Here is a 14,128-nt window from a genome sequence, read left to right as displayed (position 1 = left end):
TAAAAGAGATATATTTATTACTTGTGAAAATACATTTTCATTAAATTCAGAAATAACTAGACTCATTATAAATACATTTATTTTTCATGGTTATTACCATTAATGGTTAGCCATACAAATGACAGCTAAGCAACTATGTATTATAATTTCTTAAACTGGAGGAACTTGGAATGATTTCTTATGAAAAACTTTCCAGGAGGCAAAAACTAGAAAAACTGATATAATTACTCAGATTCATTACAGTGTTTTCTGAGCCTTCACCCCAACTAATATAATAAGCCTGTTGGCTAAATGGTAGAGCTTACTGTTGCTCGGGTCCCCAAGCTGGAGTTTCTTAAAGCTTCCAATTCTTCAGTCATTTTAGAAGCTAAGGCTTGAAGATACCCTCGTGCATCCTTTTCATCACTGACCCTAGAATATATACAAATTAAAACAGAGCTCAAGTACCAGAGTAAAACAGAAAACTTCAGTGAGATGTATATTATTTTAAAGCATCATTAAGAAATAAGTGAAAAGTGACAGAAATTTAAAGATGTTCTTAATATCATTTTTTAAAGGTCTACCACAGTACTACTATCTGTCAACAAGCAGGAAATGCTTTACTGAATTGTTTGGGAGTCAGCACATGTATCAGTAGTGATTAAGAACTTGATTCTTGAGTTAAGTAGACCTAGGTTCAATTTGTAGCTCACTGCTTATCAGTTGTATGACTTTACATAAGTCATTTACCACCTCTAACTCTCTGCTATCTCAGTTAGAAGATGGGGTAATAATAATACCACCTACCTCAAGGACTATTATAACTAAATGAGAATACATGTGAATTTTCAGCCTAATGCATAGAACATGAGTGTGTTCTAATCGCTCAGTCGTGTCTGACTCTTTGCAACCCCATGGATTGTAGCCTGCCAGGCTTCCCTGTCCATGGAATTTTCTAGGCAAGAATAGTGGAGCAGGTTGCCACTTCCAACTATAGAGGATCTTCCTGATTCAGGGATTGAACCTGTGTCTCCTGCATCTCCTGCATTGGTGGGTGGATTCTTTACCACTGTGCCACCTGGGAAGGCTGCCTAGAACATACAGTTTTATCACTACAAACTATTACTGCACATGAATGAAAATGAATGAATGAGGAGTGTTTCAAATAATATGAGTGAATTTAAACAAAGGAAAATAAATGTTTCATTACTGAAATCCTTTCCTGATTATTAAAACATTTTCCTGGTTATTTTATACTAGTCTTTTCTCTCTTCTAGTAATACTATACACACTCACCATTATCTTTCTTTCCCATTCAAAACAAACTCTACCTCAATGGCCATATTTAGCAGAAATTAAATTCCTAAATTCATATTTCTAATCTTAACCTATAAGTCGTCTTTTCTAAAGCATACTAGAAATCTCCACTCAAGATACCTGAGAATGACCTCAGGCTCACCAACAAACAAAAGAACAACTAAAACTGATATCATTCTCCCCCAAAGTTGTTTCTTCTCCTGATCTTTCCCACTTCAATGATATCACCATTTTTCTCAATCTCTCCAACTCAGAATTTCAGAAATACTCATTCCTCCTCATTTCTTGCCCTTCATTTATATTTAAGTCCTATAGATCCTTCTTCCATAATGTCTTCCCCATTTGTTCAATTTTCCCCAAACTTTCAGGAGATACATCTGAAAAATGAATTTTATGGGCCAGTCTGTTACTTCAATGCCTTTTTGTAGTATCATTTCAAAGAGAAAGAATGAAGTCTTCTGATGAATCTAGGTTGAGAAGAAAGGTCCCTGTTCCAATACAAGGTGAGCAACAAGGTCTCCTTGCCCTAAAAGGTTTAAAATTTTTTTTTCATATGAAAGAGATATTTCATAGGAAAAGGCAGAGGGAGCAGAGTAAGAGGACCATCAGACCATAAGACTTCAAATGAAGTCTTATATACAGCATGTTTGTTTTATTTTAAAAATGTTAATTTGACCAATGGAAACATTTACAATTCTGCATATGACAAGTTTCCAAAATCTTGTGTTAGCATTTTTTAATACACCAGATTAAAAAACCAGAAAGAGCTGAGACTTTTAACGTTTATAAGCTTGCAAAGAATATCATACTTAACTTTCAAATAGTTTAGAACCCTGAGAACAGTGAGTATATCTTTTACTTTTAGCCTATTAGGTATTTAATAATTTGTTATCTAATGTATTAGTCCAGTTCTAAATAACAGCTTTAATGCAGATTGACTTCCTGTATTCTTGATTTTTTCTGCATATTTCATTTGAATGTGAAATATGCAGAAAAATTTCATCTTCATCCTTTCTACTAACCCTTTCCAGACAGTCCATAATTATAGCTTCTTTCCTTTACTAGAACCACTTCCCATTCCATCTCAATTCATCATGCAATCACTTGAAAAGATCAGTGGTCTAGGATTGCAGGCTTTGGCTAAATCAGTTTTGTCTTCTATAAAGTCATTTTCACTAACATCTTAGTTACAAATTTGATTACATAATGATGGAGTTACAAATGAAGAGTCATAATGTTTGATGTATAAGCAAGGTTAAAGATTATAGCGATTTTGCTTCAGAACTGCAGTTTATGACAAGGATATCAATTAAATATTAAAGAACCATTAACTGTACTATTTGGAACACAACCAAACTTCCACAATTTGGGCATTTTCCTTCAGATATGCAGTGAATAGTCACATTCATAAGCTAAAGCTGAGTTAACATAAGGGTTCTACAGATAAATCAGTATCAAAATACATGAGTCAACTGGGTAAGATTATTTAAAAAGACAGTGTTTATTCACTTATGATTTCATTTAAGAAGGAGAGTATTAATCTAATATAAGCAAGGAAAAAATGCTTAGAGAACCAAAATAAGAGCATGATAAACTAAAATTCTCACCAAATTCTTGGTCTATAGATATATGAAGAAACCAGTAGTTGTTTATGTAAATAAAACATCAATAATATGCTGAAAAAGTCAGAAAGTTAAAAAGCATAAAAAGTTAAGCTACCTATTTTCATTAGAAAATACAATCCCTATTGGATTCAACTTTAAGTATTATAAAAATATACAGATTTTTACAAATATCAGAACAATCATTTAATGAGTTAATTAATATGAAAGTCACTAAGGTAATTATCTCAAATTAAATCCTATGGGCTTAAAGAACAGTTGATAAAACTAACTGTAACCATTTAATGTCTTTAAAATGCCAGATGTGAATTAGTCTGTTTTAATTATGAAAAAGGTGAAAGCATAACATCTTTAGCTTCTAAAATTTTCTCCAGGCTGTTTCCTAAAATAAACACAAATACAGGAATTTTGGTCTTAGAAAATTGATGGCTAGCAAATGAGTTTCTTCAGTTCTATAAGAACTCTCTTCAGAGAGAATAATATTTTCTTTCTTAGAAAGAAATATCAGCTTCTAATGAAACTGTAAAAGCTGATATGGAATATCTGACAGTTAAGGAAAAGCAGAAAAAACAGAAAACATAGAAGAAACACAGACTAATAATAAATATTCCTCCTGGAATTCATACCAATTTGACTATATGGCCAAAAATCAGCCACAAAACACATTTAAAGAGTACTCACCACTGAATTATTTCTGTGATCTGAGCCTCCCAATGAGCAACCGATTCCTTCTTATCTGCTAGATCTTTGACCTCTTCTTCTAACTGCTGGTTGCGTGCACTTAAGTTCTCACACAGAGTAGTAAGCTGAAAGGCAGTTTCAAGATGCTTAAAGAAGTGTGACTTTTAGGAACAGGACTCAGATGCCTCTTGTTAAATTTTGTAAGTCAAAAGTGCTTATCTTCCTGATTTCTATTGTGATGCACCCCCTGGTCACTGAATTTGGAAACATCAAGTACTCTGAATTCTCCTTCTGCCTTTGCTTTCCCTTCACTCCCTATATTAATTGGTTCCATTTGTGAACATTTTCCATTTGCCGGGAAGAACTCCCCAATTCTGCTGGTAACAACATCTCTCATTTTTTTTGTCTTAAAATATCTCTATGTCATCTTCTTTAAAAAAAAAAAAAACTTATAATGAGTTTCAAGTATATACAAAAATGAATAGAAGAGTATAAACAAATTCCCATGAACCCATCATTAGCAACTTCAACAGTTATCACCTTAATGTCAATCTTATTTCATTTGTACACCTGTCTTCTTACCCCCTCCTCCAGTATTATTCTGCAGCAAATACCAAACATCATATAATTTTATCCATATATATTTCTGGTGTATCTCTAGAAAATAAGGCTCTCTGTTCATAACCACAATATTATTATTATATTTAACAAACTTTCTTATATAGGTAGTCTTATATATGCCAATGCCAAGTCACTTCAGTCATGTCCGACTCTGTGCGACCCCACAGACAGCAGCCCACCAGGCTCCCCCGTCCCTGGGATTCTCTAGGCAAGAACACTGGAGTGGGTTGCCATTTCCTTTTCCAATGCATGAAAGTGAAAAGAGAAAGGGAAGTCGCTCAGTCGTGTCCGACTCCTAGCGACCCCATGGACTGCAGCCTACCAGGCTCCTCCGTCCATGGGATTTTCCAGGCAAGAGTACTGGAGTGGGGTGCCATTGCCTTCTCTGAGTCTTATATATAGGTAGTCACTATTCAAATTTCCAGTTGTCTCAAGATATCAAAAGACTTAACAGCGTGTTAAACTGAATCGTACCAATAAGTAAACATAACATAATGGTTGCTCTGTCTTTTAACATAACACAATGGTTGCTCTATCTTTTAAGCCTCTCTTACTCATATGGCAACCCACTCCAGTACTCTTGCCTGGAGAATCCCATGGATGGAGGAGCCTGGGGGGCTACAGTCCATGGGGTCGCAGAGTCGGACACGACTGAGCGACTTCACTCACTCACTCTTAGGTTCTGGAGTACTCGTCTTGGGTAGCTGTTTAACAGAATACCATAGTCTGAGGGGCTTAAACAAGAACTATTTATTTCTCCTGGTTCTGGAGGCTGGGAGGTCCAAGATCAAGGCATCCGCAGATTCAGTGTCTGGCAAGGGCCCACTTCCTGGTTTATAGATGGCCACGGGATGAGGGAGTTCTGTGGGGTCTCTTGTATAAGAGCACTAATCCTATTCATAAGGGCTCTACCCTGATTGCCCAATCATCTCCCAAAGGCTTTGTCTCCAAATAGCACTACACTGGTGACTAGGTTTCACATCTGAGTGCTAGAGGAACACACTTAGGACACAGCAGCTCCCTTCCAACACTTTAAATTTTCATGTAATTTATTTGTTGAAAAAAGTAGGTTGTTTGTCTTATAGAGTTTTCTATACTCTGAATTTTTGCTTTCATTTTTGAAAGACATTTTCTGCTGTATAAAATATTTCAGATTGGCAGTTATTGTCCTTCAGCATTCCTTTATTTCTGGGTTCTGTTCCTTTTCTGTTGGAAAGACAGCTTTAAGTTTAGCTGTTGCTCCTTTGAATATAACATGTCTTTCTTCTCTGGCTGCTTCCTGGATTTTCTTTGGTTGTTCTGTTGTAGTTCAGCTGCTCAGTCACGTCTGACTCTTTGCAACCCCATGGACTGCAGCATGCCAGGCTTCCTGGTCCTTTACTATCTCCTGGAGTTTGCTCAAACTCATGCCCATTGAGTCAATGATGCCATCCAACCATCTTATCATCTGTTGTCCCCTTCCCCTCCTGCCTTCAATCTTTCCCAGCATCAGGGTCTTCTCCAATGAGTTGGCTCTTCGCATCAAGTGGCCAAAGTATTTGAGCTCCAGCTTCAGTATCAGTCCTTCCAATGAATATTCTGGGTTAATTTCCTTTAGGATTGACTGGTTTGATCTCCTTACTGTCCAAGGGACTCTCAAGTCTTCTCCAGCACCACAGTTCAAAAGCATCAATTCTTCGTCAATCAGCCTTCTATATGGTCAACTCTCATATCTGTACATGACTACTGGAAAAACCATAGCTTTAACTATACAGACCTTTGTTGGCAAAGTGATGTCTCTGCTTTTTAATATGCTGTCTAGGTTTGGTTGCTGGTTTTTGCAATTCTTCCATAGTATGCCTGATAGGGATTTAATTTCCCTTTAGGGTCTGTGACATTTCTTGAATTTGTAGCTAAATATTTCTCATAGGTTTTGGAAAATGGTGGGCTATTAACTTTGCAAATATTGCTTCTGCCACAAACGTTCTCTCTCCTTCTGGGAAAGCAAATATTTTCTGTCAGATTTTTTTCATCACATCCCCTATGTCTCTATATATACCTTTTTTATATATTTCTGTGCTTTAAAACGTATTGATATATCTTTACTTCAGCATGGAAAGTTTATTTACCCTTTCTTTGCTTCTTTCCAATCTACTGTTAAAATTTTCTGTTAGGTGTTTCAATTATTTTATTTTTTACTCTTAAAGATTTATTTGACTTCTTTGTATAGGTTCCAGGTGTCTGCGGAAATTCTACATGTCTTCTATTTTCTTTACTGGGAATTGTGTAGGTCTGTTTAAACTGACTAGTTTTCCTCTCATTTTTTATTTTCTGACTTAATATTTGGTTGCTGTTATATTTTTATGTCTTGGTTTTATTAGGTTGTTTTTCTTGGTATGCATTGTAATTTCTTACTGCATGCCATGCACACCGAATGAAAATTTTAAAGATAATCTGAGACTCTATATAATATCTTCCTCCAGAGAGCGCTTACTTATACTCTGGCAGGCAACTAAACAAAGACAGATGAAGGACTGAATTACTTAAAGGCTGGGTTTCAGTCACTGAGTGGGCTCTTCTCTTTTTGGTTCATGCTTATTATGAAAATGGAGTCTTTTCAATGACCTTAATTGAAAGCTTGAATTGATTATCAAGGATCCTGCATTGATATTTAGTTTTTAATCTCTCCAAACTCGTGATAATACTGTGGAATAGTGTGCTCAACTTCCTGGATTCTCAGTGATAGCGTTCATACCAGCAAATCCTCAAGTGGCAATGATGCTGGGCTCATCTCTCAGTTCTACTCCTTTCTGTAGGATCTGGGTCAGTAAAGTCTAGGCTGCCTTCCTATTTTTCCAATGCCTTCTTGCAGATGAATACTGTAGGCAAACATTTCGATGCTGGGCAAAACTAATACAATATTGTAAAGTTTAAAAATAAAATAAAATAAAAAAAAAGAATACTGTAGGCAGTATTCCTACTGTATTAAAAAAAAATTTTTTTTTAAATCCATCCAGCTTTATAGTTCTTGGTGAGGTGGTAGTGGTAGGTATGATGTAAGCTAATCTGTCACAGAAGCAAAACTTCTTGCTTTATTAAGTTTTTAAAAATCCATGATAAAATATTTGCATGTAATTTTTACTTCATGGCTACATTTTTCTGATAAATGGTCTCACTCTGCCATTAGTTATCACTATTCCTTTCTCCCTTTCTGGTATGTTTATAGTTTATTTTTGATTACTCAGTTTGAAGGAGGTGAATTTATCCTAGAACAATTATTAACAGGTTTGTGAAGATGAGAGGCCATGGGATGATTAAATTTATGTCAATTTGACTGGGTCATAGGGTGCCTAGACATCTGCTTACACATTATGTTGGTATCTCTGAAGATGTCTCTGGGTGAGATTAACATTTGAATCAATTGACTGAATAAAGCAGATTACCCTTCCTAATGTGAGTGGACCCTATTCAATCAGTTGAAGGCCTGAAAAGAAGAAAAGGCTGACTCTAGTGAGTAAGAGGGAACTGCTCCTGCCTGACTGCCTTCACGCTGCTTGCACTTGTCTTTGGTCTCTTACTGAAACAGTCGCTCTCCCTGGGTTTGGAGTCTTAACTAGCTTTTGGACTAGAATTACATCACTGGTTCTCTTGGTTCTTAAGCCCTTTGGACTTGGACTAAACTGTCTCTCCAGCTTACAAACTGCAGATCTTGGAACACAACTTAGCAACTAAACAACAATAATAATCAAGTGAGCCAATTCCTTACAGTAAACATTTTTATACATAATACATGTGTGTGATTATGTGAGTGTATGTATATAAGGGTGTGTATGTGTATATAATCTCTGTTTTTTTTTTTGAAATTCAGTTGACTTACAGTGTTGTGTAGTTTCTGATGAAATCACATCAGCAATGATTCAGATAAATCTATATCTATCTATAGAGAGAGAACCTTTTCCATATTCCATTCCATTGTAGCTTATTACAAGATATTGATATTTCCTGTCCTATACAGTAGAATCTTGCTGTTTGTATATTTTATATATAGTAGTTTGTATCTTTTAATCCCAAACTCCGAATTTATCCCTCTCCTGTCCTTTTCCCTTTGGTAACCCTAAATTGCTTTCAATGTCTACGAGTCACTTTCTGTTTTGTGAATAAGTTCATTTGTATCATTTTTTAAGATTCCACATATAAGTGATATTAAATGATATTTATCTTTCTCTGTATGACTTAACTTCACTTAGTACATAATCTCTAAGTTCATTCATGTTGTGGCAAATGACATATTTCATTCTGTTTAATGGCTGAGTAGTATTCCAGGAAAAAAAGAACGAAATGATGTCATTTGCCACAACATGGATGGACTTAAAGATGAACACTAAGTGAAGGAAGACAGACAGAGAAAGGCAAGTATCATATGATGTCAATTGTATGTGGAATCTTAAAAAATGATACAAATGAACTTATTTACAAATTTTCTAATGGCTGAGTAGTATTCCATTCCCTTTCATGGATCACAACCTTGTCATGGAGAAGGGGTTTGCATAGCTCAAAGAAGCTATGAGCCATGCTGTGCAGGGCCAGCCAAGATGGGCATAATAAAGAGTTTTGACAAAACGTGGCCCACTGGAGGAGGAATGTCAAATCACTTCAGTATTCGTGCCTAGAGAAAACCCCATGAACAGTAGGACAAGGCTAAAAGATATAGGGCAATTACTAATAGGTCCAGAAAGAATGAAGTGGGTATGCCAAAGTAGGAACAATGCTCAGCTGTGAACGTGTCTGCTGGTGAAGGTAAAGCCCAATGCTGTAAAGAACAATATTAGATAGAAATCTGTAATGTTAGGTCTGTAAATCAAGGAAAATTGAACATAGTCAAGTAGGAGATGGCAAGACTGAACATGGATAGCTTAATAATCAGTGAACTAAAATGAACAGGAATGGGTGAATTTAATTAAGATGAACATTATATCTACTCCTGTGGGCAAGAATCCCATAGAATACATGGCGTAGCCCTCATAATCAACAAGAGTCCAAAATGCAGTACTTGGATGCAGTCTCAAGGCAAAGCATTCAACATCACAGTAATCCAATTCTATGCCCCCACAACCAATGCCAAAGAAGCTGAAGTTGAACAATTCTATGAAGACCTAGAAGACCTCCTAGAACTAACACCAAAAAAAAAAAAAGATGCCCTATTCATCATAGGAGATTAGAATGCAAAAGTAGGAAGTCAAGAGATATCTGCAGTAATTGGCAAGTTTAGTCTTAGAGTACAAAATGAAGCAGGGCAAAGGCTAACAGAATTCTGCCAAGAGAATGCACTGGTCATAGAAAACACCAACCAGACATCTTGGAGTGTGAAGTCAAGTAGGCCTTAGAAAGCATTACTATGAACAAAGCTAGTGGAGATGATGGAATTTTAGTTGAGCTATTTAAAATCCTAAAAAATGATGCTGTTAAAGTGCTGCACTCAATATGTCATCACATTTGGAAAACTCAGCAATGGCCACAGGATTGGAAAAGGTCAGTTTTCATACCAATCCCAAAGAAAGGCAATGCCAAAGAATGTTCAAACCACCATACAATGGCACTCATTTCTTATGCTAGCAAGGTAATTCTCAAAATCCTTCAGCAGTATGTGAACCAAGAACTTTCAGATGTATAAGCTGAGTTTTGAAGAGGCAGAGGAACTAAAGATCAAACTGCTGACATTCACTGGATCACAAAGAAAGCAGGTGAATTTCAGAAAAATATCTACTTCTGTTTCATTGACTACTCTAAAGCCTTTGACTGTGTGGATCACAACAGACTGGAAAATTCTTAGAGAGATGGGAGTAACAGACCACCTTACCTGTCTCTTGAGACACCTGTATGTGGGTCAAGAAGCAACAGTTAGAACCAGACATGGCACAACGCACTGGTTCCAAATTGGAAAAGGAGTAACAGGCTGTATACTGTCACCCTTCTTACTTATGCACAGCTTACATATGTACTTCTATGCATAGTACACCACGTGAAATGCCAGGCTGGATGAACCACAAGCTGGAATCAAGATTGCTGGAGAAATATCAACAACCTCAGATATGCAGATGATACCACTCTAATAGCAAAAAGTGAAGAGGAACTAAAGAGACTCTTATGAGGCCAAAAGAGGAGAGTGAAAAAGCTGGCTTGAAACTCAGCAGTAAAAAACTAAGATTATGGCCTCTGGTCCTATCACTTCATGGCAAACAGAAGGGGAAAAAAGTAGAAGTAGTGACATATTTTATTTTCTTGGGCTCCAATTTCACTGTGGACAGTGACTGCAGCCATGAAGTTAAAAGATGCTTGCTCCTTGGAAGGAAGGTTATGACTAACCTAGACAGCGTATTAAATAGCAGAGACATTACCTTGCTGACAAAGGTCCATATAGTTAAAGCTATGGTTTTTCCAGTAGTCATGTACGGATGTGAAAGTTGGACCATAAAGAAGACTGAGCACTGAGAATTGATGCTTTTGAACTGTGCTACTAGAGAAGACTCTCAAGAGTCCCTTGGACTGCAAGGAGATCAAACCAGTTAATTCTAAAGGAAATCAACCCTGAATATTCATTGTAAGGACTGATGTTGAAACTGAAGCTCCAATACTTCGACCACATGATGCAAAGAGCCAACTCACTGAAAAAGACCCTGATGCTGGGAAAGATTGAGGGGAAGAGGGGAAGCGGGTGGCAGAGGATGAGATGGTTAAATAGCATCACCAATTCAATGGATTTAAATGTGAGCAAACTCTGTGAGATAGCAGAGAATAGAGGAGCCTGGCATGCTGCAGTCCATGGGGTTGCAAACAGCTGAACAGGACTTAGTGGCTAAAGAACAACAAAGTATTCAATTTCATATATATCAATATATACCACATCTTTAACTATTCATTTGTTGGTGGACATTTAGGTTGCTTCCATATCTTAGCTACTGTGAACAGCACTGCTATGAACAGAGGTGCATTACCTTTTCAAATTTGAGTTTCTCCAGATTTATGTTCAGGAGTGGGATTGCTGGATTGAACTCTATTTTTAGTTTTTTAAGAAGCCTCCATCCTGTTTCCCATAGTGCCTGCCACTATCTACATTCCCACTAACACTGTAGGAAGGTCCCTTTTCACCATATCCTCTCCAGTATTTATTCTTTGTAGACTTTTTGATGATGGTCATTCTGACTGGTATAAGGTGGCATCTCATTATAGTTTTCACTTGCATTTCTCTAATAATTAGCAGTGTTGGGCATCTTTTCATGTGTTTGTTATCCATCTGTATATTTTCTTTGGACAAATGTCTATTTAGGTCTTCTGACCATTTTTTGATTGGGTTTGTTTTTGTTATTGAGTTATATGAGCTGTTTGTATATTTTGGAAATTAAGCCCTTGCTGGTTGCATCATTTGCAAATATTTCTTTCCCAGTCCACAAGTTTTTTTTTTTTTTTTCATTTTATTTATGATTTTCTTTGCTGTGCAAAAGCTTTTAAGTTTAATTAGGTACCATTTGCTTATTTTTGCTTTTATTTCTATTGCTTTGGGAGACAGACCTAAGAAACTACTGCTATGATTTACATCATAGAATATTTTTCCTATGTTCTCTTCTAGTATAGTATCATGTCTCACATTTATTTTTTTCCCATTTAATTGCCTTGGCACTTGTGCTGAAAATCAATCAACTCTAATATGACATCTTATTTTTGGACTCTACTCTGTTTTGTTATAGCAAGGTTGTTGTTCAGTTGCTCAGTCGTGTCTGACTCTTTGTGACCCCATGGACTGCAACACACCAGGCTTCCCTGTCCTTCACCATCACCAGAGCTTGCTCAAACTCATGTCCAATGAGTCGGTGATGCCATCCAACCATCTCATTCTTTGTCATCCCCTTCTCCTCCTGCCCTCAATCTTTCATAGCATCAGGGTCTTTTCCAATTGGTTGGCTCTTTGCATCAGGTGGCCAAAGTACTGGAGCTTCAGTTTCAACATCAGTCCTTCCAAGGAATATTCAGGGTTGATTTCCTTTAGTAATCTTTTGATTACTGTACATTTACAGTAAGTTTCAAACTTTGGTAGTGTAAACTCTTCAACTTTTATACCCACTCCCTGAAATATTTTTGCTACTTTAGATCTTTTGTATACCCATATACATTTAAGAATAAGCTTGTCACTTCTAACAAAAAAGCCTATATAATCTTTATAGGGATTTCCTTGAATCTACAGATTAGAGAACTGCAGTTCTAACAATATCCTAACAGTATCTCTCTCCATTTGTTTAGACATCCTTTAATTTAACTCAGCAATGTTTTGCATTTGTCTTCCTTTAGTTAACTCTGGGAACTCTGAAATTACTATTTTCAATAACTGTGTCCACTATGAAACTTTTTTTTTTTTTGGAGAGGATGCATCAATCTCTTGATGTTAACACAGCCAGAGGTATACAGGCTGTTTTTGAGAATGTTTTTTCCAGATGCAGTGTTATCACTAATTCCCACAACACATCATTTTTTGATCACCACTGCTTTTGACAGCCCATCCAAATAATTTGTGGTTGGGGTTTCAGCTGGAGATTTGCAAGAAGAGGAGGAAATACAGATTTTTGCACTGTCATGTTACAATAGTTACAAGCAGTCTTAAATAGATTTGTTTAGTATTTGTCAGAAAAAGCTAATTTTTTCATTCTCACTGAACAAAAGCATGGGCTCTGGAGCCAGACTACCTGTGTTCTAATCCCATTCTGCCATCCGCTAGTTGTGAGATTAGGAGAGTAGCTTCACCTCCCTTTTGCCTCAGTATCTGTAAAATGCTAAGAAAAATAGGGTATACCTGAAAGATTTGTGAGGATTAAATGATTTATATAAAGTAAATTAGGAGGGTATAAAGTAAACTTTACCTAAGTATTAGCTCATTTTGCATATCTGAGAATAAGATTTTACTATTTGTGAACTGACATATTTGGTTTATGATAATTATAAGACTACATAGGATATGGAAGAGTGCTCATGTTTTAAGTGAAAAGGCAGATTAGAAAATAAAATGTATATATGACTGAAATTATGTAATAATATGTGTACCAACCAAGAGAACCTGGAAAGGAACATATAAAAGTAAAACAGCTGTTTCAGGTTGATGAAATCATAGGTAACTTCTGTGTTGAATATTTTCCACACTTTGTGCAAGTTTGATTTTACGCAAAATAATTATTTAAAAACAAGATACAAATGATAATCTTTTCTCACCGGAAACCATTTACTTCCACTCCTTGGCACAGATGGCGATTTTATTTGCAATAAGTTACCTTTAATAGAAACTTTGAATACAGACTTCTGAAAATATCAATAAGGTTTTTTCTATTTAATTTTTAATTTTTACTTTTGAAGTTAAAAAACCTGACTGTAAGAATCTATTAGTTATCTAAGTTTCAAAATTAACACACGAATTGCTTTTTGGTGTTTATATCTGAAGTTGTGTTGAGAAGGAATTCGGTTCTCTTCCAGCTGGGACAGCTGGCGTAGCAATGGCAAAGGTGTTCTTTGGTTATTTCTCTTGGGGAAAATGTTCCATGTAATCAAACAAAAATAAATAAATGGAAAGAAAGAGTGAAAATACGCAGCGGGCTGAGTAAGAAGGAGAAAGACAAGTAAAGCTAAATACGAGGAGCAAAAATACAGAAGAGATTCAAACAGAAGAAGACCCAGATCCTCCCCTAACTCTCAAGGAATAAATATTTCCTTGTTATCATTTGTCATTGAATACTCTCCAACCATTATGATTTGCTGTCAAAGTTCTACTCACATTCTCTTTCATATCTTTCAATTTAGCAAGACAAGGTAATGCTCTATTTTTTTTTCTTTTTTTAAATTTTATTTTATTTTTAAACTTTACAATACTGTATTAGTTTTGCCAAATATCGAAA

The 14,128-nt window shown here is 36.0% G+C and overlaps 1 protein-coding gene across 27 annotated transcripts in view; it reads right to left on the bottom strand.

Moving 5' to 3' along the window:
• CDC42BPA (CDC42 binding protein kinase alpha) overlaps window positions 1–14,128 on the bottom strand; it is a 297,854-nt gene that overhangs the window by 63,964 nt on the left and 219,762 nt on the right. For all 27 annotated transcript variants that reach the window (XM_086345011.1, XM_086345012.1, XM_086345017.1 and 24 more), the window contains 2 exons: window positions 3,600–3,724; window positions 306–411 (listed from right to left, as the gene is read on the bottom strand). In XM_086345011.1, the coding sequence (XP_086201137.1) occupies window positions 306–411; window positions 3,600–3,724 (231 nt within the window). The remainder of the gene's footprint in view (window positions 1–305; window positions 412–3,599; window positions 3,725–14,128) is intronic.

Source organism: Bos grunniens, chromosome 16 (assembly GCF_055505025.1).
Source record: "Bos grunniens cultivar Pamir isolate PY7600 chromosome 16, Bosgru_T2T1.0, whole genome shotgun sequence".
In the NCBI taxonomy this organism is placed as follows: Eukaryota; Metazoa; Chordata; class Mammalia; order Artiodactyla; family Bovidae; genus Bos; species Bos grunniens.
Note: the sequence above shows the minus strand (reverse complement) of the source record. Positions and strands in the feature narration are given on the sequence as shown.